At 35.8% G+C, this 27,097-nt stretch overlaps 2 protein-coding genes across 5 annotated transcripts in view; one reads left to right on the top strand and one right to left on the bottom strand.

The window, feature by feature from the left end:
- Window positions 1-5,713, top strand: part of Slc26a3 (solute carrier family 26 member 3) — a 68,082-nt gene extending 62,369 nt beyond the window's left edge. Inside the window, exons 19-21 of the mRNA XM_047560059.1 lie at window positions 1,068-1,210; window positions 1,336-1,401; window positions 3,418-5,713. Of these exons, the coding sequence (XP_047416015.1) occupies window positions 1,068-1,210; window positions 1,336-1,401; window positions 3,418-3,441 (233 nt within the window). The 3' untranslated portion in view covers window positions 3,442-5,713. The remainder of the gene's footprint in view (window positions 1-1,067; window positions 1,211-1,335; window positions 1,402-3,417) is intronic.
- Window positions 5,714-9,548: 3,835 nt separating this feature from the next.
- Cbll1 (Cbl proto-oncogene like 1) lies at window positions 9,549-25,222 on the bottom strand. Of its 4 annotated transcripts, none has more exons than XM_047560055.1 (6): window positions 25,162-25,222; window positions 19,595-19,762; window positions 15,204-15,304; window positions 14,771-14,854; window positions 14,119-14,192; window positions 9,549-11,563 (listed from the first exon to the last, which is right to left on the bottom strand). In XM_047560055.1, exons 1-6 carry the CDS (start codon window positions 25,205-25,207, stop codon window positions 10,528-10,530), a joined length of 1,509 nt encoding a protein of 502 aa, XP_047416011.1. In that variant the 5' UTR covers window positions 25,208-25,222; the 3' UTR covers window positions 9,549-10,527. The 4 variants fall into 4 exon arrangements, with proteins under 4 accessions (XP_047416011.1, XP_047416012.1, XP_047416014.1 ...); XM_047560056.1 differs by having other exon boundaries at window positions 15,204-15,301; XM_047560058.1 differs by lacking the exon at window positions 25,162-25,222 and adding an exon at window positions 24,128-24,449 and having other exon boundaries at window positions 15,204-15,301.
- Between the last annotated feature and the right edge of the window lie 1,875 nt (window positions 25,223-27,097).

Here is a 27,097-nt window from a genome sequence, read left to right as displayed (position 1 = left end):
AAACTGACATCACCCTCTTTGCCGTCCTCTCTCGCTCTCTCTCTCCCTCTCCCTCGGTCACCTGCCTGTGAGCACACTCCATACTTTTGCTCCTCCTCCTCCTCCTCCACCTTTTCCCAAATCAGAGATACTAGAAAATGATATCTGCTCAGTTAAGTTATCCGTGTCACCCACCAAGAGGAACAAATTTTTACCTACCATCTTGGACTTGCATAGTACATGTCCTGTATCCCTCTTCTTGAACAACAACAAAAATATGAATACCTACTATGTGCTGGGAATTATTTTTGAAACTTGTGATAAAGAAAAAAACTGGACTGCTCCTTGCCCTAATGATTTTATAACATTTTTTCCTTTCAGTACTACAATTATATATAAATATTCCCTGTTCCCCCAGGTTAGATTCAGATCTAATTTGTCTTTTGATCCTTTTTATCACTCAGTCAGAGCTTTACACATAGTAGACATGAGGTCATATTTAGTTGAATGACCTGTGCAAACAAATGCTGTTTAGTGCCTATGAGAATGGGATTTCTCAAAGATGATGGCAGGGGTAATATGAGACCTAAGGAAGATGCTTTCTGATAAAACCCAGTAGCTAAGGGAAAATGGGTTACAATTAAGTAACTGCTAAACAATAGGTTTGGCAATTAAAAACCACAGCATATCACAGATCTATCATGTTTTCTATTTTGGAAGGATACCAATTTTTAATAATAGTTATACTTGATGTTCTAGTCATTGAACAGGGAGACTAATTTACTAGGTTCCTGCCTAAATAAAAGTGGATTAATTTTCCAGGAACTACTAAAGGTTTTCCCATTTGAATCTTTTCCTTCTTCCTTTTTACACTAGGGCATTAAACAGGCATGTTTATTAGAAAGGCACCCTTTAATTCAGGAGACAGTGCACTGGTGATACACAGGTATTATACTGTTGCAAGCCATACTTAACTAAATGTCAGTGAAATGCACATTCGCAAATGGAATTTCAAATTATCAACCTCTAGAGGAAACCTGTGGCCAATAACTTCTTCCTAAGTGTTACAGTTTCTTTTTTCTCTTCAGATGACTTCATTGAGAAGCTTGCTCGTTGTGAATTTTTTGATGATGAAGTCAAGGACTCAATATTTTTCTTAACGATTCATGATGCTGTTTTGCATATTTTGATGAAGAAGGATTATAGTGCTTCAAAGCTTAATTTCAGTCAGGTACCAGTTCTTTGATGACATTCACATTTATAACCAACCATCTGCATTTCTCAATTTTTCATTTATATTTTAACATTTTTTAAAAAATTGGTCCCTAATCCACATTTTCATTCTCTTTTTCTTAGGAGAAAGACAAGAAATTTGATTTTACCATAAATACAAATGGAGGATTGCGTTATAGGGAATATCAGGTAAGAGTCTTCAACAAATTTATCTTTATCCAGACATCACAGCAAAAATAAAGTAATAGGGCCTCTTCCACCGTACTGCAGAAAGTCCCGTACTTGTTTGAGCCTCTGTGCTACATCCCTAGAAAACTGAAGCAATACCAACCAATCTCAGGGAATTTTGAGGAAAATTAACTCAAACCAATAAAAGCAAAACAACAACAACACACACACACACATACACACACACAAAAAAAAAAAAACCAGGACTGAAAATAGTGATGATAGATCTCTATTCATACAGTTTGACCAAGCATATCTTTTTATTTTTCAAACGACTTAACAGCCATAATCTTATGCTAGTCTTGTAATAAGTCATGAGGCAGAAGAGATATTGCTATTGCCATTTACAAATGAACTAATGATGCAGTTGAGAAACTAATACACACCTCCTGACATCCAGGTGCATGGAATGTCCCTAGCACAATGTCTAACTTAGCATGAAAGTTATATTCTTTTCCTTCCTTACTAGGATGAGTTACCAACTAATCACTTAACTGGATAGTTCCATTTCATTCTAGAATGTCAAATCAAAATGGGTTTCTGTTGCAAGCCAGGTATGTGGTGGGCAGATCCCATTCATTAATTCGACCCTTATGACAACATACAAAGAGGATATCAATATGACAAGTGAGGAAACCGGGAAACAGGTCTGAGGAGTTTAATTTGCTTAAGGTCACACACCAAGTGACAGCAACAGAATTTAAACTAGGACCTATCTGACGACAAGAAGACCTGAGCTCTGTTCACAGCACACTACTTCTATTCTTTGATGAAAGACTAATGGATTGAGGGTCCTACACCATGATGCAAAAACTGAATAAAACAATTACATATCACCCCATTAATATGCTCAGTTGTTATTTGTTAATTTACAATAAAATTTCAAGCTATTAATTTTCATCATATGTGTTAAAATATTTCAATAAATTTAATTTATAGATCTAAAAAATTCAATGAATGTCTTTAAGTACAGGTGACTGGTGGTATTTCTCTTAATTGAGAAAAGGTCTAAGAACAGCAAAAAGGAACATAGATTAGAAAAGAAGAAGATATATTTAACATAAAATAACCTGGACCAAAGAGTGATAGCAAAGGTCAAATGAAAAGGTCATCTCGGAAAGCTAGATAGACCAAAGATGAGAGGAGAGTCTGGTTAAGTACCATTATGCTACCTCCCAGCACTGGAGTCCACCAAGAAATACAAACTCAGCACTTGCCTGAGTACAGTAAAAAGTACCTGGAGATAAAACCTAAGAACAGTGGTTAAATATGATGTCTGATCCAAGCTTTAAAACTTTAAAACAAGGTACCATGCTACACCTTGCCTTCCCATATTAAAAAAAAGAAATATTTTGGCCGGGCACAATGACACATGCCTGTAATCCCAGTGTCTCAGGAGGCTTATGCAGGAATACAGAAAGTTTGAGGCCAATCTCAGAAAATTAGTGAGATGCTAAGCAACTTAGTGAGGCCCTGTTTCAAAATAAAAAATAAAATAAAAGGAATGTGGCTCAGTGGTTCAGTGGTAAAGCACCCCTGGATTCAATTCCTAGCACCAAAAACATAAAGTAAAATAAAATAAACACCACTCCTGACTTTGCTTAGAGGAAGTCAGCATTTGTAAATAGACTATCAGCAATAACTGGAGGTAAGAGCTGAATGTGGTTAGCCAGCACACAGGATTCCTTGGAGTTTGTGTTGTCCCTAAAACAAATATGAAGAAATATATTGCACCAAAACATTGTATTGTTATTTTGATTAAGCAAAAGTATGTCTTTGAAGCACACACATACTAAAAATGATATAACATGGATGTATGTTAATCAAGTAGTACAGGATCAATGGATTCTGATCACTAAAATTAAAGGTGAAAATATTTGTTGATGACTCTGGAAAATTCTAGCTCCTAAAATATGATTATTGAAAGACACAAAATTTAACAAATCTTTTTAAAACAAGAACTTTTTCTTCTTGCAGGTACCACTTGAAACAAAATTCTAATCAAAATATAATTCAGAAGGACCCTCATCTGACTGTCACATAAAGAACAACTTTATACCCAAAAAGTTATCAATAAGTTCATACATTGTATGAAAAATATTTTTATTTGACAGAATTATGTTTCAAACTTTGGAACGAGATTGTTCTAGCATGGTATATTTTTCACATATCTAGTATGAAATTATGTAAATAACTTAATTTTATACCTTGTAGATTTATCAAAGGAAAATTATTTTGTATATATGTATTTTTGTAGCATTGTCAGATTTCAAGTCACAACTTTTATGCTTTGCAGTGTATTTATACCACTGCTTTGAATCTCATAATTTATACAGGTCATGCTAATATCTCTCCATTTAAAAAAATTCAGTTGTACAGCAAATGCGTCATTTTATTAAATTTGTTATAAGCTTTCTGATACATGCTTGCCGTGGGTCCCTTTTATAGTGATCTGAATAGAGAACTGTTACATGAGAATCTTAACAAAACCCCTATAATGAGATTTCTTTGCTCAGATTTTAAGACTACTCCAGCTTTTAAAAATATCTAACCTACTATCCAGAGTGACACAATCCTTTTAAAGTCATATGTGTAAATATCATTAACTTTTGAGGCAAATCCTTATTTTCCCCTTCTTACTATGAAAAATGTATAGGCTAATATGGGCTATAAAATCACAAAGCAAGGTGAAAAAAGAGAAACCATGATGGAAAGTCAATTTGTCCTGGCCTCAATGGGAAGAAAACATGGTAGAAAAAGGAATGACTCTTTTTTTCACTGCTGGTCATTGTAACTTACAGGGCAGAATAACATCTCCAGAGCTCAATTTCACTGGAGAATGAGATTCAGTACCTATGTTTCTTTCTCACTGGCATTGTTCCAAATTCGTTGTCAATGGGAAAAGTCATCTCAATTGTTTTAGACTTAGCTCTCAACATTTATTGTCAAAATACTTTTATCCTTTGTTAACAGTGTCTTATACTGAGTGGGTTTGTTTACTGGACTTAAGCCCAAACAGAGAAGGGCATAAGAAAAGTTATTTACATAGCTGATCTTAAATCAAACTATAATATCAGCACTCTTTACAGTATTTCTTAAACAGTTTGAATCATGAACACCTTATACAGTCTCATGCACCTTGTGAATTTTAGGGAAAAAATATATACACATATGTATGTATGCCCTACAAACCTCAAGAGTAAGAGTTTTTCCTTGATATAGGGTATAGACTAGAAATTGAAAACAGGAATCTATTTTAGTGGTCATTTGACTTGGGTGGAGGACAAAAGCTTTATATACGTTGTGTCTTCTCAGGCCTGGTGCCCTCCACATTCTTGCCAACCAAGATCACAGGTAACAGGCACAGGCGCTCCAGTTCTCACACCCATATCACCATACATTCAATCTTTATATCCTCACCTGAAGTTTCTTTTCTTCTAGGTCTCTAAGGTGGATGTGCTTTGAGTAGTAGGAACACGTGGGCCTGAGCCTCTACTTAGCAAACAGTAGAATTTATTTACTTGTACAGAAATCTAATCCCTGATTTAGGATGAGGTTAGGAGATCATGTTGCAAGATAGAAATAAAATTATGTAAACTAGAGGAAGATGGAAGGAGAAAATACAAGTGGAAGACAGGATAATCCTGGGGATACACAAACACATTACTAAAATTAAGAAAGGTTGAGCAGTTTGTCTTGAACATCATTTTATGATAATTAAGCATTTGATACATATTCTTCATAGTAATTTGCACTTAGAAATATAAATAAAATGTTTTAAACAAAAGTCTGACTCTACACTGTATGAACAAGAATAGAAGAGGGATTATTGATTCACTTTTTTAGTACTTCCTTCTGGATTTCACCATGTTGAAACTGATCTGCTCCCCTTATTGTGCTCTACCAGCATACTTTCTGCTCCATGAATTACCACTCTTCAGGCTGCTCCAACTGACAAGTCTGTCAGGAAATCCTATTGACTATGTAAACATACAATCAATTAATTCTCAAAACAGCCCTTACAAGCAGACACTATGATTACACTCACTTTGTAGAAAAGTAAAACAAGGCTCAACAAGGATACGGCAACTAGTCTAAGGTATATAGTTGCAGAAACCTGCTCAGACAATACAACTCCAAAACCCAGGTTTTTTAGTTAACATTACCTCCCAAAGAAAATGAAAACCTGTCTAACAACTAATCTATTTTAAGGCAGGACATTTTTAAATGTTAAAAAAAAAAAAAAAAAAATCCTGGCCACTATAATGAAAAATACAAGAAAATCTCTTGAGGAAAAATTTAGAGGATGACTATCAAGGACAATTCCAAGACAAGTTAGAATGTGAGCCCTTGGGGCAGGTATTGTACCTGTTTTGTTCATTACTGCATACCCACATTATGTATTATTAATACACAATAGGTGTTTAGTTTTTATGTATATTTATGTACATTTATATCCTGCCACAAGTCACCCAGTTCTTAATGCCTACAATGCTACCACCATCATCTCTTGTATACATTATTAAAACACCCTTCTGACTGATCTCTGCCAGATTATTCCACTCTTTCTTTCAGACTACAATGGCTTCTCAAATCTATTAGAGCAGGATCTATTACAATCTAAAAGACCAAAGATCTCTCTATTCCGTTATTCTCTGACCTCTCCACACAAATACACACAGGCTATTGAACTTGTGCATGCTAAGAAAGTGCTCTACCACTGGCTTAAAATCCCTGCCCTTGACCTCCTCCTAGTATCATCTCATTTATTCTACCCCAGACTCCTTGTTCTTCCTCAAATATGCCAGGTGCAATCTCATTTCAGGTCATTACAGACTGTACCCTATGCTTCAAAAACTCTGATTCACATCATCTACCTGACTTTCAATCAATATTCTTCATCAAATGTCACTTTTTCAATGAATTCTATCTAGTCCGTTTTATTTAAAATCACAAACCACTAGTTCAATTACCCTTACTTTTTCTTTTCTTCATAGGATTTTACCACACTTCTAACATGGTATACAATCTAATGTTTATAAAACACTGTCTTTTCGTTTGTTTGGAATTTCCGCAATCCAACAGTGCTGGGGACTCGAACCTGGGTCTGGAGCTTGAGAGGCAAGCACCCTACGTGGTGGGCTGTATCACCAGCACTAAATCACTGTCTTAAAATGGTACAATGGGTGCTTGCTTAGCACTGTCTAGTGCATATTTTAATGAATCTTTATATTCCACAATAAGAGCTCAGTATATAATTACTGAATAGAAGTTATGAAATAATATATTTGGCATGGATTAAGATGTTTACAAGAGCATGTCTATTTCATTGTCAGAATGACAATGATTAGACATACAAGTCAGTTTTAACAGGACTTATCAGAAGCTCCTCACTGGGAAAGTGGCTGAAGGTAATTTTTGCCTTTATTTGTAATATTAGCTTGTTTCCCCACAGGATTTCACACTTGTATAACTGAAAGTGACTAAAACTTTCCAAAAAGTAAAAAATTTTGTACAATGAAGTAAAGTAAAAGGGAACAGAAATTTTCAATCTGAAGGAAGGCAAAAGAACAATTTTAAAGGCAGAGTAACAGAAATTGGGCTTAAATTGAAACTTAAGTTTGGGCTTACAACTACTTACAGTAGAAATGGGATATTCCCTGTCACAGAAAATATTTTGGAATGAATTATTTTTTTAAAAGATGGTCCTGTCCAATGTGAGAACGAAACCCATGACTTACTGTTCAATTCTGTGATACTGTAAAGCCTATAAACTCATAAGTTTTAGAGATAAAGAAATTACACTTTAACATGAGTGTTATTTTAAGCAGTCTCCCTTAAAGTATTTTTCAGTGATGGGAAACCCAAGGGACACGAGTCAAAACAAAGTGTTTGAAAAGGCAAGTAAATTTCTATTAGTAGCACAACCTAATATTTCATCTGGCATAGTCCCCATTCCTCTTTAAACTTAGTGTATTATCTAACACTCCTTCATTAGAGTGTGCATTTATTGTAGTAAGTAAATTCTGCTCGGTTTCTAGGTCATAATTTAACAAATTACTCAAACCAATGAGCAAAAGTAAATTCCCTTCAACCAGAATAGAATGTTCAAATAGGATTGTCATATTTCATTTAACATTAATCTACTAATTTGATGGATAATCTGAGAAGTATATTTGATATTTCTGAGTTTTTCCATGTACTTATAAGACTACTTCCAAAAATTCATGAAAGACAGCAGTGAAGGTCTTTTCCAAAAAAGATGAAAGATACTGTCCCAGAATATCATTCAGAGCAAAGCTTTAAAGTAGTTCTGTATATTTCATACAATAAGTAGCTACCTATTGTTGAGTTTTTAACTTAGGCTCAAATCTTTTATCTATTTATATTTTGGTTATATGTAATTAGTAGTTACATAATTTTGAACAAAATGGATAGTTTAAGGTCTACAACAGATCTTCCCCCAACTACTATATTATCGTCTGAACAAATATGCAGCAAAGAAATAAAACATACAATTTGTTGACTTTAATCTTTAAAAAAGTGAACGTGATTTTACTGTGGAAAGTTATAATAAACATGGAAAATTCTGCATTCTCCCAAGCGTGTAATCATTAGGTAAAAACTCATCTAGGCAAAATAGTATTTATGCTTCCATTTTATTGTTTTTAAGAATTAAACTGCCACCTCAGTAGTCTTAAGAGCAATATAATGAAACATACATACATTTAGACTTATGTCCATCATAGCTTCAAAGGCTTCCCTGAAATAAGGCTGGGATTCACATCTTTTTCCTTAAGAAACACTAACAGTAATTTTGTTTTCCTTCTACCCACCCACCCTCATTCAAACAATGAACTGATGAATTCATGTTTAACTCCATTTAAAATTTTTGTCCGCTACAAGACATTCATCTGATCTGCCTCCCTGCATATTTTTTAAACATAACTGAAAAATAAATCATTTTTAAAAGCCTACAAGAATTCTTAACATGTGGAATTTAATCATGATAATTATTTTTGTCCAAAACAAAGGCGAAGTGGTTTCTTGCCACATTCAATGCTAGTGAATTTCAATAAGCGCAGGAGAGCTTTTCATAAATATTTGAGAAGCTCTAAAGTGAATTTGGCTATTTTTCTAATTACAAGAAACGAAGAATGGTTTGGATTTTAACAGTAATATTTTAACAGCTCCTAAACAGGGGCATGAAAAGGAATCAAGTTTGCACCAGTCCAAGTACCTACAGTAATATGATAGATGCACTCACCACCATTTCACACTATTTCACTCCCATGCTTCTAATAACAAGAATTTCTCACTAGAAATAGTGCATTAACAAACTAGACTTTCAAACTGCTAAGTGTGAAAAACCACTTGCTTAAGAAAAAAGTGTATTACTTATTTTCAGCCAGTCAAGGTTGAAATGGCCATTTATATTATTTCTAAATTCTGCTCAGAGTTCAGAAATGATTTTGCATCTGATCATCCAAGAATGTTCTGCCTGTTCCTGATAGAATAAAATGGTAAATTAGCAATCAGCTTACCCTTTGTCAAAAAGAAATGTTCTAAATTTATATACTACAAACTATCTAATAAATGTTATCTGCATACTACACGTCATGTTTATATTATGCACCATTTTAGGGGGGAGGAAAAACTTCACAGGGTTTATTCAAAGGATATACAATAATATCCTAAGAAGGTTGATTTATACATATGAGATCTGTATAAACTGTAAGTGGTCATCTCAGCTGGACTGTAACAAGCCCCTATAATGCAAAAGCTGACTCTAAAGGCACCTTATAAAGCACTGAAATTCACAATTTAGTCATTACTTTTCTCTTCTCCAATACAAAAATTATCTGGTAGTCTTTACTGTTGACTCCATGCTAAAACGTTCCATGTTTAGACTGCTTTACCAAATAAAAGGAAAATAGTTTCAAGTTAGAGGAAAACCCCTTATCACAGAGCAATGAAACCTGAGCAAATGCTAGTTTGTGATTACAAGAAAACATCCTTCATTAATACATTATTTAAATTCCTCCACAACATTCCAATTGTAGTTTAAAATCCAACAAATGAGAACCCACAGAAGCACAGAATCAAGCTACCATGAAATGAGGATTTTATATAAAGCCTATTTAGCCCTAAATATTTAGCTTAAGACAATGAACAGAGTAGAACACATTTCATCTAAACAACACCATTTAAACAGTTCTATAAAATAATGTTACTTAAGATTAATAAGTGTGGTGCATCATGTGATTCCAAACATTCAGTAAAAAGCATTAATGAGTAACAGCATCCCCTCACCAGCTTGGAGCCTACGGAGTTGAATACTTTGGCCATATCTTTTCAAATAATCAGAATATCTTTTAATATTACAAACATAAATATATCTTAGTATTGGAATTCCAATGTATTTTGGTGCTCCTGAGGCTGCCTAAACATGAAAAGGCATCCAAGTAAAGTATATTACATACTTACTATACCATGAAATTTCAGTGCCTAAAATGTGAAATAATTCTCTATCATTTAACAGTCTGCCCTTATAGCAAATTCTAGTAGATTTTTACTTCTAGGATTTTATTGTAACTTTGGGAAATTAGTGGTAAAACATATGGTTTTATAAAACAGTATGTGGCTGCACTTAAATTCACATAAAAATAGCATTTTTACAACCATATTGAAATTTAATCCTTTTACACAGGTTAACAAAATGTATCACAAGAAAAACTAAACATTGGGTTTAACAAAACCAATACTTTGAAAGTGAAACAATGAATATTTTTTCAATTTTTTTTTTTTTTTTTTTTTTACAAATGGTCACTTCTGGGTCAATTTACCACCTAGGGAACAAAGTTGTTAAAATATAGCCGTGCTCAACTGAGTCACTTATCTGCACTATAGCATAGTACTTGAAATCAATCCTAAGGTCAAGATTTAAAACCATTTTAAGAGACAAGACCCTATGTGTTTTATAGCCACCTCAGAGGTACTTTTCCTTCCCCAACAGTCAAAGCTTAATTAAAAGATTGACTACACATTAAGTTTTTTTCCTCATATCTTCAGTTCAAAATACTAGTATCATTGGTAATAAGGTCTGTATCTTGTCTGATCTGGATGATGTGGTCCAGGAAGTGGGGTTTGAGAAGGCGGACCCTGCATTCGTGGAGGAGGAGGTGGCCCTCTCGGTGCAGGCCATATACCAGGACTCATTCCCCCTGGTTGTGTAAATGGAGGGCTCAGAGTTCCTTGATCTTCAGTAAATTGGGGTAAAGAATTTGGATTATAATGGTGAGGAGGGGGTGCAGTTACAGGTGGACCACCATGTTGAGGTGGGGGAGGTCCTGGAGGAGGATGATTCATATAAGGTGGCATCTGGGCAATAATATGTCCAGGGGGAGGGGTTATTGGTGGAGGAGCAGAGGTCATTGGTGGAGGTGGAGCTTGGCTATATACCAAGTGAGGAGTACCTGCAGCCTGGGGAGGATGTGGCATTGGATGGCTTATTGGTGGTGGAGGAGGTGGGGGTGGTGCATAATGTTGCTGTGGAGGCATAATATGATGAGGGTGCGATACCACTGGTTGACCCTGATATTCAGGATGATGGTGAGCAGGTGCTGGGGCAGGTGGTGGTGGTTCTCTAGCACCTGAATTTGAGTCATCCTGAATAGGGACGGTTATTAAATTGCTGTGTTTTCTTGTTGAAATGCGAAAGGTTTCCTGACTGACCGAACGAGGTGGAGGTGGAGCCATGGACAATTCTGCTGGAGGAGCACGAATATCCTCATGAGGCTGATTATAGTGCTCATGGGGCACATGTTGCAAAGGAGGTGGTGGCATCATGATGTGCTGCTTTGGCGGAATATGACTCATATGGTGCTTGTCTGGTGGCATTATAAAACGATCAGGGATGTCAGTTGGTGGTGGGGCAATAGGAGGATGAACATTTTCAAGTGAAGCACGGGTAACAGGTTTTCCAGCTCTCATATGACGATGATTGATATGAGCCTGTAAGTCTCTCTGAGACAAATATGTTCTCTTGCACCCTTGAACAATGCTACACATGAAGAGAGAACCTCGTGTACACTGTTCAATTCGCTGCACAGGATCACTACAGCTAAATTAGAAGGGAAAAAAATTTGATTTACTAAAAACAAGGTAAAAATAATGCACTTATTTAAAAAAACACACCTACTTTTAAAATGTTATATAAAACACAACAAAGGTTCACATTAAGTTATAGTTACTCCAAGTCAACCTTTAAGTTTCCCCACCTTGTTTCTAAACATCATTATTTCTGTCAACCTCAGAACTCTTCATAGTATTAGCAGAGTATATCTTAAGAGGAGACCTTCCCAACACCTAGAACTTATTTTATAAAGTGGCTTTTTATTCATTTGCCAAAAAAAAGAAAAAGAAATCCCGGAAAGACAAAGCTAAGGACCTATCACAACCAAGGAATTCAAACTTGTATTACTGAGCAGTATTTGCTGAGCAAATACTACTAAATGGAGGACAGTAAGTGGGAGATGCTGCAAGGACAGTAACAATCATTAGTGTTCTTAACATTAAACATAAAAAACAAATTTAAATCTTGACTACCAGAGTCCCTTAAGAAAGGTTTTTTTGAATTGTGAGATAAATTTACTAAAAAGTAGAATACCTTCCTGCCTTTTTAAATTCAGAGCACTAAATTTATCTTAACATTTTCTTAATGACTCAGGATCAAAGTTATAACTATTCTTCATTCATACTTAAAAATTGTTGCCTTTAAAGTCTTTGTGATATAGTGAAAAGAAGACAGAATTAGAAATTCAAATATCTCGGAGCTAGTACTGACCCTGTAATTGGGAAGTCATTTAACCATTTTAAATGTTTCCTCATTTGTCAAGCGAAATTAAAATATGCACTCTAACTCACAATGTTTTTGTATCTATTTCACCTTAAAAGAGTATTCTTAGGATCAAATAATGAAAGTGACAGTATTTAATCACCAGTTAAGTGATGCATGTTTAGATATTTTTTTGAGACAGGGTCACACTAAGATGATGAGGCTGGCCTCAAGTTTAGGATTGCCCTGCCTCAGCTTCCACAATCACTGGGATTATAGGGGTGTGTCACCATGTCAGGCTAAATGGCTCTTTACTCTTGATGTTGAGTTTTATTTTTCATCCTGCAATTCCTGTGGATACTAAAATGCTTTCCTTGAGTGACCATATAGCACACTTCTCATTTTTTACTATAAACTCAGAAACATCTCCACATTAACAGGATGTGAGACACTTTCTTTTGGGTGATGCTTAACAGCAGTAATATATAATGTTTAACTCCAGTTCCTGATCTGGGTATATTAATCCAGATACGCTCATGTCCTAAAATAACTAAGGACAACACAGGTGAGGTGCTTGCTAGTTATATTTAATACCTTGAAAATTAAATTTCCTTTTAAACGTTAGCACTGGAATACTTATTAAGAGAGGAAAGTTTTTAATGTCCCCTGCATACTGTTTTTTATCACATATGAAATTCTTTATCCAAAGGAAGTAATCTAAATTTACAACATAAAGTAAATGTACACTGGGTTGGAAAATTAGGCATTAGAGAAAACAACCAAAACAAGCAACATAAGCTTCTAATTTCATAACTTCTGAATTACAATTCTGCAGAATACTCTTAACTCACAGTACAAATTTTATAATGTTACTTTAAGCCAAGAAAATCAGTTGTCAATGGGTTGTCAATCAATCATTCCCCTCTCTCTCAGTAATGCCAATTTCCTACAACAATTCCCTTCAAATTCTTCACAGCTTTGTTAACAACCAATACTCCATGCCTTGGAGTGCTTCAAACAGAGGTTATAAGGAATCTAAGAATCCTAAGGCTGTTCCAAAGAAGTTTCTATTAGTCTTTCTCAAGTCTTCCTTATCATCAGGGGTTCTAAACTGATATAAAAATTTCTACTTCATTCTCAAATTCTTTAAGGTTATCCCAAAATGGACCTAGTTCTTCATAACTTGTTTGGGTCTATGTCATGACTGTGTTGAATTTGTTTCCTCATTTGTTAACTTAAGTTAAATAATAATCATATTTGAATAGCTTATATATATATATATATATATATATATATACACACACACACACACATATAGTTATTATGTTCTATCAATGGATCTGTCTTTGATGAATCCTAAAAGTAATCTAAGATGGCAAGTATAATTATCAATCCCATTTTATAAATAAAAAATAGCTTATGTCACACAGCAAATTAATGGCAGAACAGGAATTTGAATTCAAGAATTCTAATTCCAGGCATCTCTGTTCTTACTAAACTACCTCTCTAGTGAGAAAGAGGGAAAGAACCAAAAAAAAAAAAGACATCATTCTTTGGACTAAATGGACTCAGTTCTTCACAACCTGTTTGAGTCTATGAAAAGCAAGCAAGAAAATAATTGCTTTTGGTTTAGAATACTAACTCTATGATGGCACAGAGATTTTATCATTTGGGTCAATTTAAGTTACTGATGGTATTTTCCCATCATCTTAAGAAGGCTAAGGCCTTTAACCATGTCTATATATTTGGTACTTTGCCTGATTTACATCACACCCTGACCTTTATAAATCATTACACCACAAACTTTACCAATTAAAAATGTAAAGATGACCTTATCTTACCCTGGACACATCTTATCTCCCTTTTTTTCATGTAAAATAGCACAGTCATAGCAAAAAACATGCTTGCATGGAATCTGTAAATAAAGACATTATAGTTAAGCATACTGGAATTACTTAAAATATTTCCAAAAAAAAAATAACAATAAGCATAGTGACCTATACATAGAAAGCACATGAAAACTGTTAAAATGAACATTTAAGAAGTATTAACTGTATAAAAGCAATAGCTAACACCTTTTTTTAATCACAAAGGCTTGAGAATGTGTTGAAACTTTGGCCCCTTTCTTAATAATGTATACATAATTATTATTATTATGTATACATACATTATACATAATGTATACATATATCTGCTGACATTTTCTAGAGGTGTAAGTTCTATAAATTTCAAACACAGTCCCTGCTGGTTAAAAGTCATGAAGATCACTGTAACATGTTTTATCTTATCTTGTTTCTCCTGAAACTACTCCAAAGTAGTATATAACAATTATATTAAATTTGTTGTATTCTCTTCATAAAACTTCGCTTATATATTTCATACCTAAAATGTTAAAAACGTACTTATTAAACAGTGAAAACCCGTCCACTTAAATTTCTACCTCTATACAAATGCCTAATTCACAAAATTAGGATTTAATTTAATTGTACTTACCATTCGTCCATAGATTTTAATAGGCAATCCACATTTGTCACAGAAATGAACTGGTGTATCATCCTTTTCACCTAAGATGTTGATCTGTTGAAATGATACAATTAAAATTTCCTTTTATGCAATTCTAAAAATTTCATAATTCATACAATGGTATGGTTATAATTTTATAAACCTTTTTATAACAATTAGAGGTTTCTTAGTTTAATCCTCACATTACCTACCATTAGTTTGTTTTTCTTCTTAAATAGTGGTTATCGATTTTATTTGACTTCAATGAAACTCACCTCAAATTATTTTTGAAAATAATGGAAACCTGGCATTAATAAGCAAGTGATTTGTGTATGATCACAGATATTAAAAATTCATTAAAGACATTCTTCACAAATTATGCATTTCAATTATTTAATACTTAATTTTTTATTTTTAATTATACCTTAAAGTCCCAAAAAAGGTGTCCAGGAAATCTTCGCTGATTTCCAAACAGTTCGCCCCCTTTACAGTCATACCGCTCTTCTTCATTATAATCAAATCCTTCTGAGAAAAAAAGAATGTTACCCATTAACTTTCCAAATTTTAAATTTCAATTGGGAACTACATATACATGACAAAATAGGCCTATTCACTGAAAAGCCCATCTTATGTCTTTCAAAGTTCTTCTAAAAATAAGATAACTGAGACTAGTTTAAAACACCAGCTAAAAAGTGACCATCTAGTCCATCCTATTACTTTATAACTGCAGTATACTCAATAATTCAACATACAAGATTAGTGGAAGAGACAGGCATGGTAGCACACACCTGTAATCCCAGCTACTGGGGAAGGTGAAGCAGGATTGTTAAATGAAAGGACAACTTCAACAACTTAGCAAGACCCTGTCTCAAAATAAAGAAGTGCCCCTGGATTCCATCCCCTGTGTTTGTGTGTGGTGGTGGGGGGCGGGGGTAAAAGGGGGTTGTGGTAAATTAACAGCAAAACCAAGAATAGCCAAGATCTCTCGATTCCCATTCAAGTGCTCTCATCAATTCATCAGACTATCTCCAAGTGTAAAACTTTACTGATTGTAACCATCATGCTCACTGCACAATATTTTAAAACACTGATCACATTTATTCTAATCTGCCTACAAAAGTAGAAAATGCTACAATAAACTGATTTTATTGCCAAAAGAACATAAAAAAAAGAAGGAATTCTGAAGATTTTCTATGACAAAATTTTTCTTATGAAGATTTTCTTAGGAATCCTTCTCAGTCCCACACCGAGCCTAACAGTAGAATCAATATATTCATACTTCATCCTTTCAATTAAAACCTCTCCCTGGTTAATCACCCAAAGAGCAGGAGCTCTATCATTATTATCTGTGAACTTGAGACAATAAAAAAATCAAATAGTCTCACCTTCTCTGGCCTAATTAAAAAGTTGAGATAGTAATCCTCTCTATCCTTTCATCTCATACAAAAACACAGAAAACCAATGAAGAGTCTGATGGAAATTCTAGGTAGAATCCAATTTCCTAAAGTAAAGCTGAGAAGATAAATAAATATACCCCTCCTTCAAGGCTTCTCAAGACTTTTAGCCTTAGAACTGGTAAATACAGTAGCCAAAACACACACTTTTAATCTTACCCACATGGCTAAATACCAACACCTACGGACAGATGGACAGACACACTGGGACGGACGGACGGACGGACGGACGGACGCACACACACACACACACACAGACGCAAGAGTTTTGTGAAGCTGATTCATATACTCCAGTATACTGCTATTTAATTACCTCTAATACAAACATATAGTTCAAAGTAAGGGTTTTCTCATCAATTACACCCTAGGTTCTTATATGGTCACTTACACCTCATAAAAGCTGGTGTCATTTAAAATTCAAAATAAAGAAAATCATTGCTGGAAACCCAGAAAATTACCAAGATAAGTGACCAAGGAAATGAGAAGTACATTGTGACTTTTCAGAGTGGCTTAACCAGTACCCCATTAAATTATATATTTGTACAGATAACATACTAGCACCCAAAACTCCCTATTTTGATCAATGCCTTAGGGGGAAAAATTAATTTCTTAAGAATTCCAAGTAAGTGAATCCAAAGTATGCATTCATTACCTTCAACCTCAGTTTATGCTATTAAGAGAAACTTTTAACTCTAGAAAGAGTTATAGGATTGGGGATAAGGAGGGAACACCTAAGAGGAAACATGGGAGATTTTAGCTCTTTTGCATTGTTTGGATTATTAAGACAAAATTACTGTATATCATGTTTAGTTTAAAGTATTAAATATTACTTTTTTAAAAAAAGGAAAAGGGAGCCTAGAAAGCATAGTAGCTGCCCTAGGTTGCAACCACTATGATTTTTCATTGCTTTATTAATTGACTGGTGCTGGGATCCAACCTAGGGCCTTGTACATGCTAAACATGTGTTCTATCATTGAGCTATAACCCAGTTTTACCACCATGATTTACAATGTTTCATCTTCAAGAATATTTCTTTAGGTAGGAGAGAAAACTACCTTAAAAGAAATCATGTAACTATTTTATAAGGTAACTAGAACAGTCTGATTCTTAAAAAAAAAACAAAAAAAAGACTGCTAGAATAGAAAATCTAGAAACATAACTACTTTTAGAACTTCATTTTGTTGTTTTACTTTTGGTACCTGGCATTTAACTCAGGGGCACTCGATCCCTGAGCCACACTCCCAGCTCTATTTTGTCATTTCTGTAGAGACAGGGTCTCACGGAGTTGCTTAGCACCTCTCTTTTGCTGAGGCTGGCTTTGAACTCTGGATCATTCTGCCTCAGCCTCCAGAGCCACTGAGATTACAGGCGTTCACCACCATGCCCAGCTAGAACTTTAACATATTAAAGGGAAAAATCCTATTCAGAAAGAGGAAAATACACACTAATCAATGGTTGGCAAAATGGCTGATATGGAGAAAAATAAGTTTCTACTCTACACTTTCTGTTAGGTATTTCTGATGGTTTGTTTTTAGTAGCCAAACAGAGCCAGGCATGGTGGCACACATCTATAATCCCAGCAATTTAGGAAGCTTAAATCTGAGGCCTTAACAATCCTGGAAGGCCCTAAGCAACCTAGTGAGACCTTGTCTCAAAATTTTTAAAAAAGAGGGGAGAGGTGCGCTAGTCATGTAGTTCATGGTAAGTGCCCTAGGCTCAATCCCCAGTACCAAAAAATGAATAATAATAATAATAATAATAATAATAACCACCACCAAACACATATCCATAAATGTCCCAAAACAGGGGTTAGCAAACTTTTTCTGTAAAAGGCCAGGCCATAAATATTTTAGGGTATGTGGACCATATCGTCTCTATTGCTAATACTCAACTCTGCCATTATAGTAGGAAAGCAATGCAGCCACAGACAAAACTTAAATGAATGATCATGGTTGTGTTGTGATAACTTTATTTATAAAAACAGGACCAGATGTGGCCCACTGGCCAGTTTACTGACCTCTGCATAATAGTAAGACAGGAAAACTTTTATACTCATAGAATAAGGGAAGGCCTTTTAAAGAATGTCTTAAAACTCAAAAGTCCTAATAGCTAGACTAATTATCTGGCTACATAAAATCTTCAAGATCTTTACAAGTAAAAATTTTATTCAAATAAAATTCAAAAGGCAAATGGAGAATACAAATAACAAATGGTCAATTGCATTAATTTTCTAAAATCTCATTAAAATCAGAGAAAAGACTGTCAAAAAGAAAAACTGGAAAGAATATGCACAGAAAAAACCTAGGCAAGAGAAATGACCAATATTATGAAAAGATATACAATCTTACATATAATTAAAGAAATTTATATTAAAACAAAAAAAAACTTAAGTTAATAATACCAGATATTGATGTGTGGGAACATAAACTAATATACTTTTTCTGAAGAACAATTTGACAATATGTGTCAAATTCTAAAATGTATATTATCAAGTTTTTAAATGTCCAAACTTTTTGCAAAATATTAAGGTGTATATACAAACATTTACTGTACCACTGTTAGAGGAAAAAAACTAGAAAATTTGCTAAATAAATTATGGTACATCATAAATGAAATACACAAACCTACTGGGTTTTTTGGTTTTGTTTTTTTGGTACTAGGGATTGAACCCAGGGGCGCTTTACCACTGAGCCACATCCCCAGCCCTTTTATATATTTTATTTACAGACAGGGTCTGAGTTGCTTAGGGCCTCACTAAATTGCTGAGACTAGCTTTGAACTCTCCATCCTCCTGCTTCAGTCTCCCGAGCCACTAGCCAAACCTATTTTTTTTAAAATGAGGTACGTCTATATGTACTGATAAGGCAAAATGTCAAATGCACATTAAAGTACTGGGGTTATAGCTCAGAGGTAGAGCGATTACCTAGGCACTGGATTCAATCCTCAGGAACACATAAAAATAAATAAAATAAAGATACTGTGTTCATTTGCAACTTAAAAAAAAAAAAAAAAAAAACTAAAAAAAAAATGCACATTATATGAGAAACTACCTAGGGAAAAAACTACTTTTGTACAAGAATCTTAATAAAGATTATCTTTGGAAAAAAGGATTACAGAGGGAGAAGAACTAATTTTACTTTTATATTATGCTTTCTGGAATACTATTTAGGTTTATTTTTAAATAGAAAACTTTTAAAGGGAGAAAAAAAGCATAAAATATGTCAAAATGAAATACAAAGGCTGAGAATATGTAAGATTAAAAAATAAATAAAAGGTAGCCATAAGTAAATAAGATCACAGACTATATGGTGCAATCAGATAAACAAAAAAACTGTTGAACATATTAGGTGAAACAAATTACCTTCATCACCAGGTGGAGCCTTTGCAGGCATCCTGTTTATAGTTCTTTGAGTTCGAGGTGCAGGTTTGGCTTTGTTTGCTTGTTTGGAGATAAGTTTTATAGGTATTCGTCTGCGAACATCAAGACCACCCAATGATCCAGAACTATTAGTGCCTTGTAACTCATTGTCTATGGGGGGCGGGAAAGAAAGTTAATTTCTTTTAGGTTTTCTTTTTAAAGATTATTCCATCTCAGGCATTAAAACAACACAATCAACATGACCAAGGATTAACAGTGTTGGTCCTGATTTTAAATATTACATTAACATAAATTTACTGCTAATTTTCTTTATTTCGGATAAACCTTTAAAGCAATGCTTTTTAACCCTTTTTTGAGACATGGAACCCTAAGGAAAACTGATAAAGCTATAGAACCTTTATCTCTCCTAGAAAAGTGAACAATAAAACTTTTCATATAATTCCATAGTTTACAGAAACATAAAAGACTTCATGAACGCAAGATAAGAACTTCTGCTTAAAGTATAAGAAAAATTTAATTAAAAAAAAAAAGGAAAAGAAACAAAACTGTTCCTATCTCCTGTCTGATCATCAAGCATGCCAAGTAGGCATTCAATAAATTTGCTAAGTTTACACAACGGGGCAACCAATAAAACTGTGAACAAAAAACTAACCCTGATGAAGGCAAAATTAAATAATGCATCTGAAAATGAAGTCAGTTTTAAAAAGGAGATTATTTCCTTAAGCCTAAAATGGTTCTTCTAAAAAGTGTTCAGAAATACAGTAAAAATTTATTATACAATGTAGTAACAGAAACATGCAATGTTTGTACTGTAGCATTTCTAGAGATACACTGAGTTAGTCTTGACACTGTAATGGAAAATTATAATCCAGGAGGATGCAAGGTTTCTAACTCCATCTAAATCTAAACAAAAGAGATCTCTGCTTGTTATCATCCATGAAATAAATTATATTTCATTATTACTTCATAGAACCAACTCATGTAAGGCTTAAAGAGTTACCTTTGTTCATCAAAAGATATAACACAGAAAATATTCAACTTAACCTAGAGACAAAAAGGAAAATGCTCTAAAGTGAGAAATGCAAAGAAACAAAAATTTAAACGTTATTGAACAAAGTTTTGTAACTGCCTCTGCAAAAAACATTACAATCAAAATAAACCAACCGTCCATATTAAGTATAGGTAAAGACAAATGTGGAAGTAGTAACCTAACACCAATGACCTCCAAGGCTGTATTACAGACACATATTAAATTCACATTTATTTACACTTTTTGTATTAATGATTACTTTAAATAATTTTTCAGTCTACTTTCTACTCTTTTAATAGCTAATCCCTGAAAAAAAAAAATCATGGAAAAGGGATTACCTGGTTAAACTCTTGAATTAGAATAAATTCAACTTTTTCAGCTTTATCAACTTTCTCAACATTTCATTAAATGAACCAACAAGTTGATTACTGTATTTCATTCATTTTCACTGCCTTTGCTTATTTATGTAAAAGTACTTAAAGCAATTCAACAGCCAAAAGACAGATGACTGAATAACATTTTTCTTAAAAGTACTCCTGACTTTCCAATGAACTAAAAAAAGAGCTAAAGTTGTCCTTCAGCATTAAAAGGATTAAGGGTTTCGAATTTGTGAATGAAAATACTAACATTTCATTACAAGTTCTTTTCCCACCACCCTGAACATGTGAGGTCTCTTGTTCCTCCCATAGCCAGCTTACCATATTCAAGAGCTTGCTGCCCCTTAAAACTTTGCTGCTTGCTTCACAAATTGCAAGTTATAAAGTAGAACCCTTCATAGTGATAACAATCTAGGATTGTTTGAGGGACTTTTTTTGTTATTTTACAAAGGTGTTAAATCCAATAATGCATCTGACTGACCAAAGAATGAATCAAGTGTTGTTTCCTGGAAAACTTTTTCTCCTCAAAACACCTTCATTTTACATTTCAATTTTAAGCATGACCATATAATGGGTCATTTCTGCATAATACTCAAGGGTTTCACCAACTCTTCCAAAAACCTCAATTCTGATCTTAAAATCATTCTCAAAATGCCTATTCTGTTGTGATGTCTTCAACTAACTAGCTAACAGCATTTTCTCATTTGTCAATGGCTTATTTGTGATTGTCATCAAGTTCACGTTTATAAGCTTCAAGAATATCTAAAACTTATGCAAAAGTTCTTTCCTCACAATTAATGTATAGCAATTGGTACTGTCTTTTGATATGAAACATTAAGGAGAATGCCTCACAAAGAAATTAACTTTTACTTCCCATGCAACCTTTTAACTTAGAAAATTAGGATAATAAAGACTCTTACACATTCATCCTTTTTTAGATTTCCTAACATAACAGCTTCTAAACTGTGAAAGGGACTTCACTCCCAATTCCAGTAATAAGACCAAAGAAGAAACATTCTGCTAAAACTCAACATTTGTTACCCTACCTTCAATAACCCAGAGTTTCAACTCTACATCTTCCAAATTCTGGAATTCCTTAGAGCCTGGTTCTAGACCATCTTCTCTTCTGTATGTCTCTCACTAAATGATCTCACCCATGCTCAAGTTTTATATCAACTATAAGGTATTAACTTCTGAATATGTATTTTCAGTTCATATCTTTCCTCTGATCTCCATTTGGTATCTCCCATCCTATATCAATACACATCTCATACTCAGTAGTCCAAAACCAAATTCTTGTTCCCAAATTCCTAATTACACCTTTAAAAAATTGTTTTTCTCCTTTTTCTTCTGAGTTAGTTCCATGCACTACCAAGATGCTCAAACCAGAAACTCAGGCATTTCTCATTTCTCTCAGATACCTCAAAATCAATGCATTAGTAGGTGCTTGAACTCTATCACCAAAACATTTATTGCATCTACCCTTTCTCTCTCCTCATCCCACCTCCCTCCACCTTTCCTTATGGTGGTGGTGATGCAGGGGATTCAACATTGTGCACTGCATGTTAGGCAAGCACTCCATTACTTCATTTTCACTAAACCAAGCTTCCCTCCTGGTCTACTACAATCACCTCCTAAATTGTCTATTTCCTATTATTCTTGACTTCCACAGAATAGTCATTATACATTTTTTAAGGTTATTTTCCTTCTTTTACTTCTATTCAGAGACTTCATATTCCCTCAAACTAAAATTAAACTCTTTCCTGTACCTTTCAAAGTTCTGAAGGTGGTGACTTAGCCTTCCTTTTCAATCTCAACTTAGGGTTCTTTTTTCCTTGCCAACTAGGCCACAACCAAATAGCATTCTCTACATTTTTCTATACTGGAGTCTCTGAACTTGCTGAAAATGTTCTTCCTCCTGTTTTATTATGTGGCTACATTTTTCTTATCCATGAGTCTCAACTATTACCTTTCCAGAAAGACCTACCCTGACCACTCTCTCTGAAACTTCCTACTCTGCAGCATTTGTTTTTCTTCAAGGCACTCACCATCATCTGTAAACAATGAGTTAAACACACACACACACACACACACACACACACTCACACACATATGTATAAGAGGTGTGTGTCTGTCTTTCCCAGTAGGATGAAATTTCCACAAGGAAAAGGACTCAGTTCTATTGTTAGTTCCATCATTCCATCTCCAGGCCTGCAAGTATCCAGATATATCTGACATAAATAAACATGTATATACACACGCACAATTACATAATTAAATATGTATTTGATGACTGAGGGCATTCCAATCAATGCTTAAGAAAAATCTATTCCCCCCTACATGTGCTATGGTCGATATAACTGAAGCACTTACTAACTTCAAGTGCACTCATTCAATTTCCAATAACCACAAGAAAGCAAAGCTCATAACACCTAACAAGGTGGAGCAACTCTTGGCGAAAGGGAGGAGAATGTCTTCGTCTTAAGTGTTCCTATGAAAGTGGCCTCAAATGATGATGAGAAAGGACCACAGCCGAAGTGTGGGGATGCTTTGGGTTTAGGTGAAAATTTCTAGCTGCTCTGGTTATGAATTGGAAACTACATCCGACTCCCTTCGGTAACCTCTAGTCCATGAAGGACCGGAGAGACAATACAAGAAGTAACTACTGCAACACCCGCCTAAAGCTGAGAGCAGGAAGTCTTCAACTTACTCCCAGCTCAAGGAGGCTTCAATTCCCAATGGTATCCACCCGCCAGTACCCTCTAACCTAGGGCAGAGCAACCCTGTAGAGTTTAAAAAAAAAAAAAAGAGCAGTCGCTCGCCTCTTCCCAGGAAGCCTGCGCCGCCCACTGTGCCAGCTCCAAGCTCAGCAGAACCAGACAGAGAAGCGGCAGTTGCCGGCACCGAGGATGGAGGTAGCGCACCGGAGGGTAGGCCGGGAAGCAGCAGGCCCTACCGGACACGGGAAGGAGTCTATGAGATTTCTTTCTCACCGCCACACCCCCGTGCTGTGGGGCAAGCGTAACCCCTTTTGCCCGCTGGGCGACCAGTCCCAGACCAGCCAAGGGGGGCATGAAACTGGGACCCCCACTGCCTCCGCCTCCTTACCAGTGTGATCCATGATTCGGCTCGCAGGGCACAGTGGGAGCGGAAGTCAACCGAGCCGAAGTCGCGCGAGCGCGTGCGCGCTACCTTCCGGAGCCCAGGAGGCGGAAGTGCGACCGGGTTGCCCCACTTTGGCCTGCAAGAACTTCCTTCTCGCGCTTCCACCACCCCTCTCTGATGAGAGAATCAGGCATAGTCCAGGCAAAGGCGAGCGCAGCCAGGAGCTTCGGTATCGAGGTTGTTAAGGCTTCTCTTTTGCTTCAAGAGGAAGTAGCCTTTAGCGTGGGAAGGACACCGGTGGGAACCGGGGGGCGGGGAAAGCGGTAGTAGCCAGAGGAATAAGCTCGCGGCAGGTAAGGCGGACGCCCGCCCACACACTGAGTTGCCTTGTGGGACTTGTAGTGCCCTGGAACCGGCTGGCTCAGCGCGCATGCTCGGCCGTTGGGCTGGCCCCACCCCGGCGGGCGGAGTAACGGTTTGGAATCCCCCAGGGTCCACGAGCGCTTTTTTTTTTTTTTTTTTTTTTCTTCTTCCCCCTCCACCAGGTCTAGGAAAAGTGTAAACAGCGCGCTCCGGCAGGCGTCCTCCAGTGGGAGGCTGCCCAGGGAATGGTCGAGCTGGGGAAAACTCCCAGCTAGAGGGAGGCTCTGTGCTTATTGTCTAAATTTGGCATTGTCGTGACGAGCTACCTAGACCCATGCAGAGCAGACGTGGTATATGCCCCCGATCCCACCTCCGAAGTTCCTCTAACAGTTAAAACACGTTTATAATGCTTGACTACCATTCATTATCTAGGGAAATGCTGGTGGCGTTACGAACCCCTTCGATACCTAAAGGAGTGGGCAGTGCCAGGTCGAGGGCGAGCGGGGCGCCTTTGCCTCCTCTTTCTGGGACTCTAGCAGTAACGTGCAGAGTGAGGCTAAAGAAGAGGGGATGAGCCTAGGGAGGTGAAGAGAGCGCTAGGGCTTGACCGGAAGAGAGGTTAAAAAGGAAAGGTTTCACAGGAGGAAGAGAGAGTTAACCACAACAGGCAGTACCTAGTTCCAGTTCTTGGTCCCAGGGGTTTGTGGTTGCTGCTTTCATCTCGCTCAGCCAAAACAAAAGGAAAGTGTCAAATGGCGATTCCTTAGGACCTCCAGTGCAGTCTCCACCTCGCAGACTTATTTGTGTCCACTCCTTTCTCTAACTCTTTACACTTGATGCCCTCAGATGACTAGAAAGGAGCACAATTAGTGGAAAACACAAGCTTGGGAGTCAAGGGATTTGGGTTCTATTCTTGTCCCTTGGTGACGACATCATTACTTTGGGTTATTCACACTTTCAGTGCCAGAATTTCTAGATCAATAAAAGATTATTATATTGGCCTCTTACAGAAATGTCTTCACGGTACTGAATTCCTAATAAAGTTGTATAGCAATGAGCTATATCTATGTGGATATACTGTAACAAATAACTATGATGATCAGTACTGTAACTGCACCGTGTTAATTTGTGATTGTTTTAGTGGGATCTTTTTAAAGTCCCACTTTATCTGCAGTTTTTTATATACGAGATTGTACTTATACTCTGGACTACATGGATATTTATGAATAAAAGTCATTCTTGCTTTTGTTAAAATGTGAAGTTCCGGACTATTAAGTGTTTTTCAGGATGTTTTCAATTTTGGTATTATTGCTTGGAGTCTGGGGAAAACTTAAAACACTTCCCCCATGCCTCCCAATTTCTCTAAATGTGGTGCTGATATGGTTGACTATTATTCACCAATTTAGTGTTTTCTGGAAAGTAGTGCTCCAAAAAGTGTTCTTTTCCCCCTATCAAACTGATCTATCAATTAAAATTAAGGTTGATGCAAATCTCGGTTCAGAATAATGTTATTATTAGTGTCTGCTGATGCTAAAGAATTAAAAATTGTACTTCGGGAGGAGGTACTGGGGATTGAACCCAGAGGTGCTTAACCACGGAGCCACATCCCCAGCCCTTTTAATTTTTTATTTTGAGACAGGGTGTCCTTAAGACCTCACTAAGTTGCCAAGCCTGGCCTCGAACTTGCAGTCCTCCTGCCTCAACCTCCCGAGTCACAGGGATTATAAGTATACACCACTGCATACAATTTAAATTGTATTTTAAATGATTTAATCTGCAAATCAGAAGTTTTATAAGCATTTTATAGTGTATCAAGTTATGAAATTGGCAGAAAGAAGAGTTGCTTATTTTTACTTTGATCAAATATTAAACATTCATTTTATTTGACATGCTACTTTTTTATACATTGCTTTTGCATTTTGCTCTATAATCATCCCCCCCCCAGTTGTGGTTGCCTCACTTTACCAATGTAGTAGCACTGTGACAAATTGATGTGAGACTGCACAGAGACTTTTATTACTATCCACTAATGTCCCTTATTACTGACTTGTAAGTTGTAATCAGTCACAATTACTTCGATAAGAGTCAATGTTAATATTTATTTATATATGGGGCTGGGGCTGTAGCTCAGTAGTAGAGCACTTGCCTCACATATACAAGGCACTGGATTCAATCCTCAGCACCACATAAAAACAGAGATATTGTGTCTGCCTACAACTAAAACATTTTTTAAAAAATATTTATATAGAATGATACTGACATAAGGTTTATAAAAATGAAAAGTCAGTGCAGTGGACAATGTGAAGTACTGAGGTACATATTTTCCTCTTTTTGTTTGTTTGGTTTGGTACTGGGCATTGAACCCAGGGGTGTTTAACTACATACCCAGCCTTTTTTATATTTTATTTAGAGACTGGGTCTCACTAAGTTGCTTAGGGCCTCACTAAATTGCTGAAGCTGGCTTTGAACTTGGGATCCTCCTCCCTCAGTCTCCCAAGCTGCTGGGATTACAGGCACCCTGGCCCCATTTTCCTCTTATTGAATCTCCAAATTATAAGATAATGGTCTTCACGATGTTTTAGTAGTCTTCCATTTACTTAGTACTGTTTA

The sequence above is a fragment of the Sciurus carolinensis genome, chromosome 8 (assembly GCF_902686445.1).
Source record: "Sciurus carolinensis chromosome 8, mSciCar1.2, whole genome shotgun sequence".
Classification (NCBI taxonomy): domain Eukaryota; kingdom Metazoa; phylum Chordata; class Mammalia; order Rodentia; family Sciuridae; genus Sciurus; species Sciurus carolinensis.
Note: the sequence above shows the minus strand (reverse complement) of the source record. Positions and strands in the feature narration are given on the sequence as shown.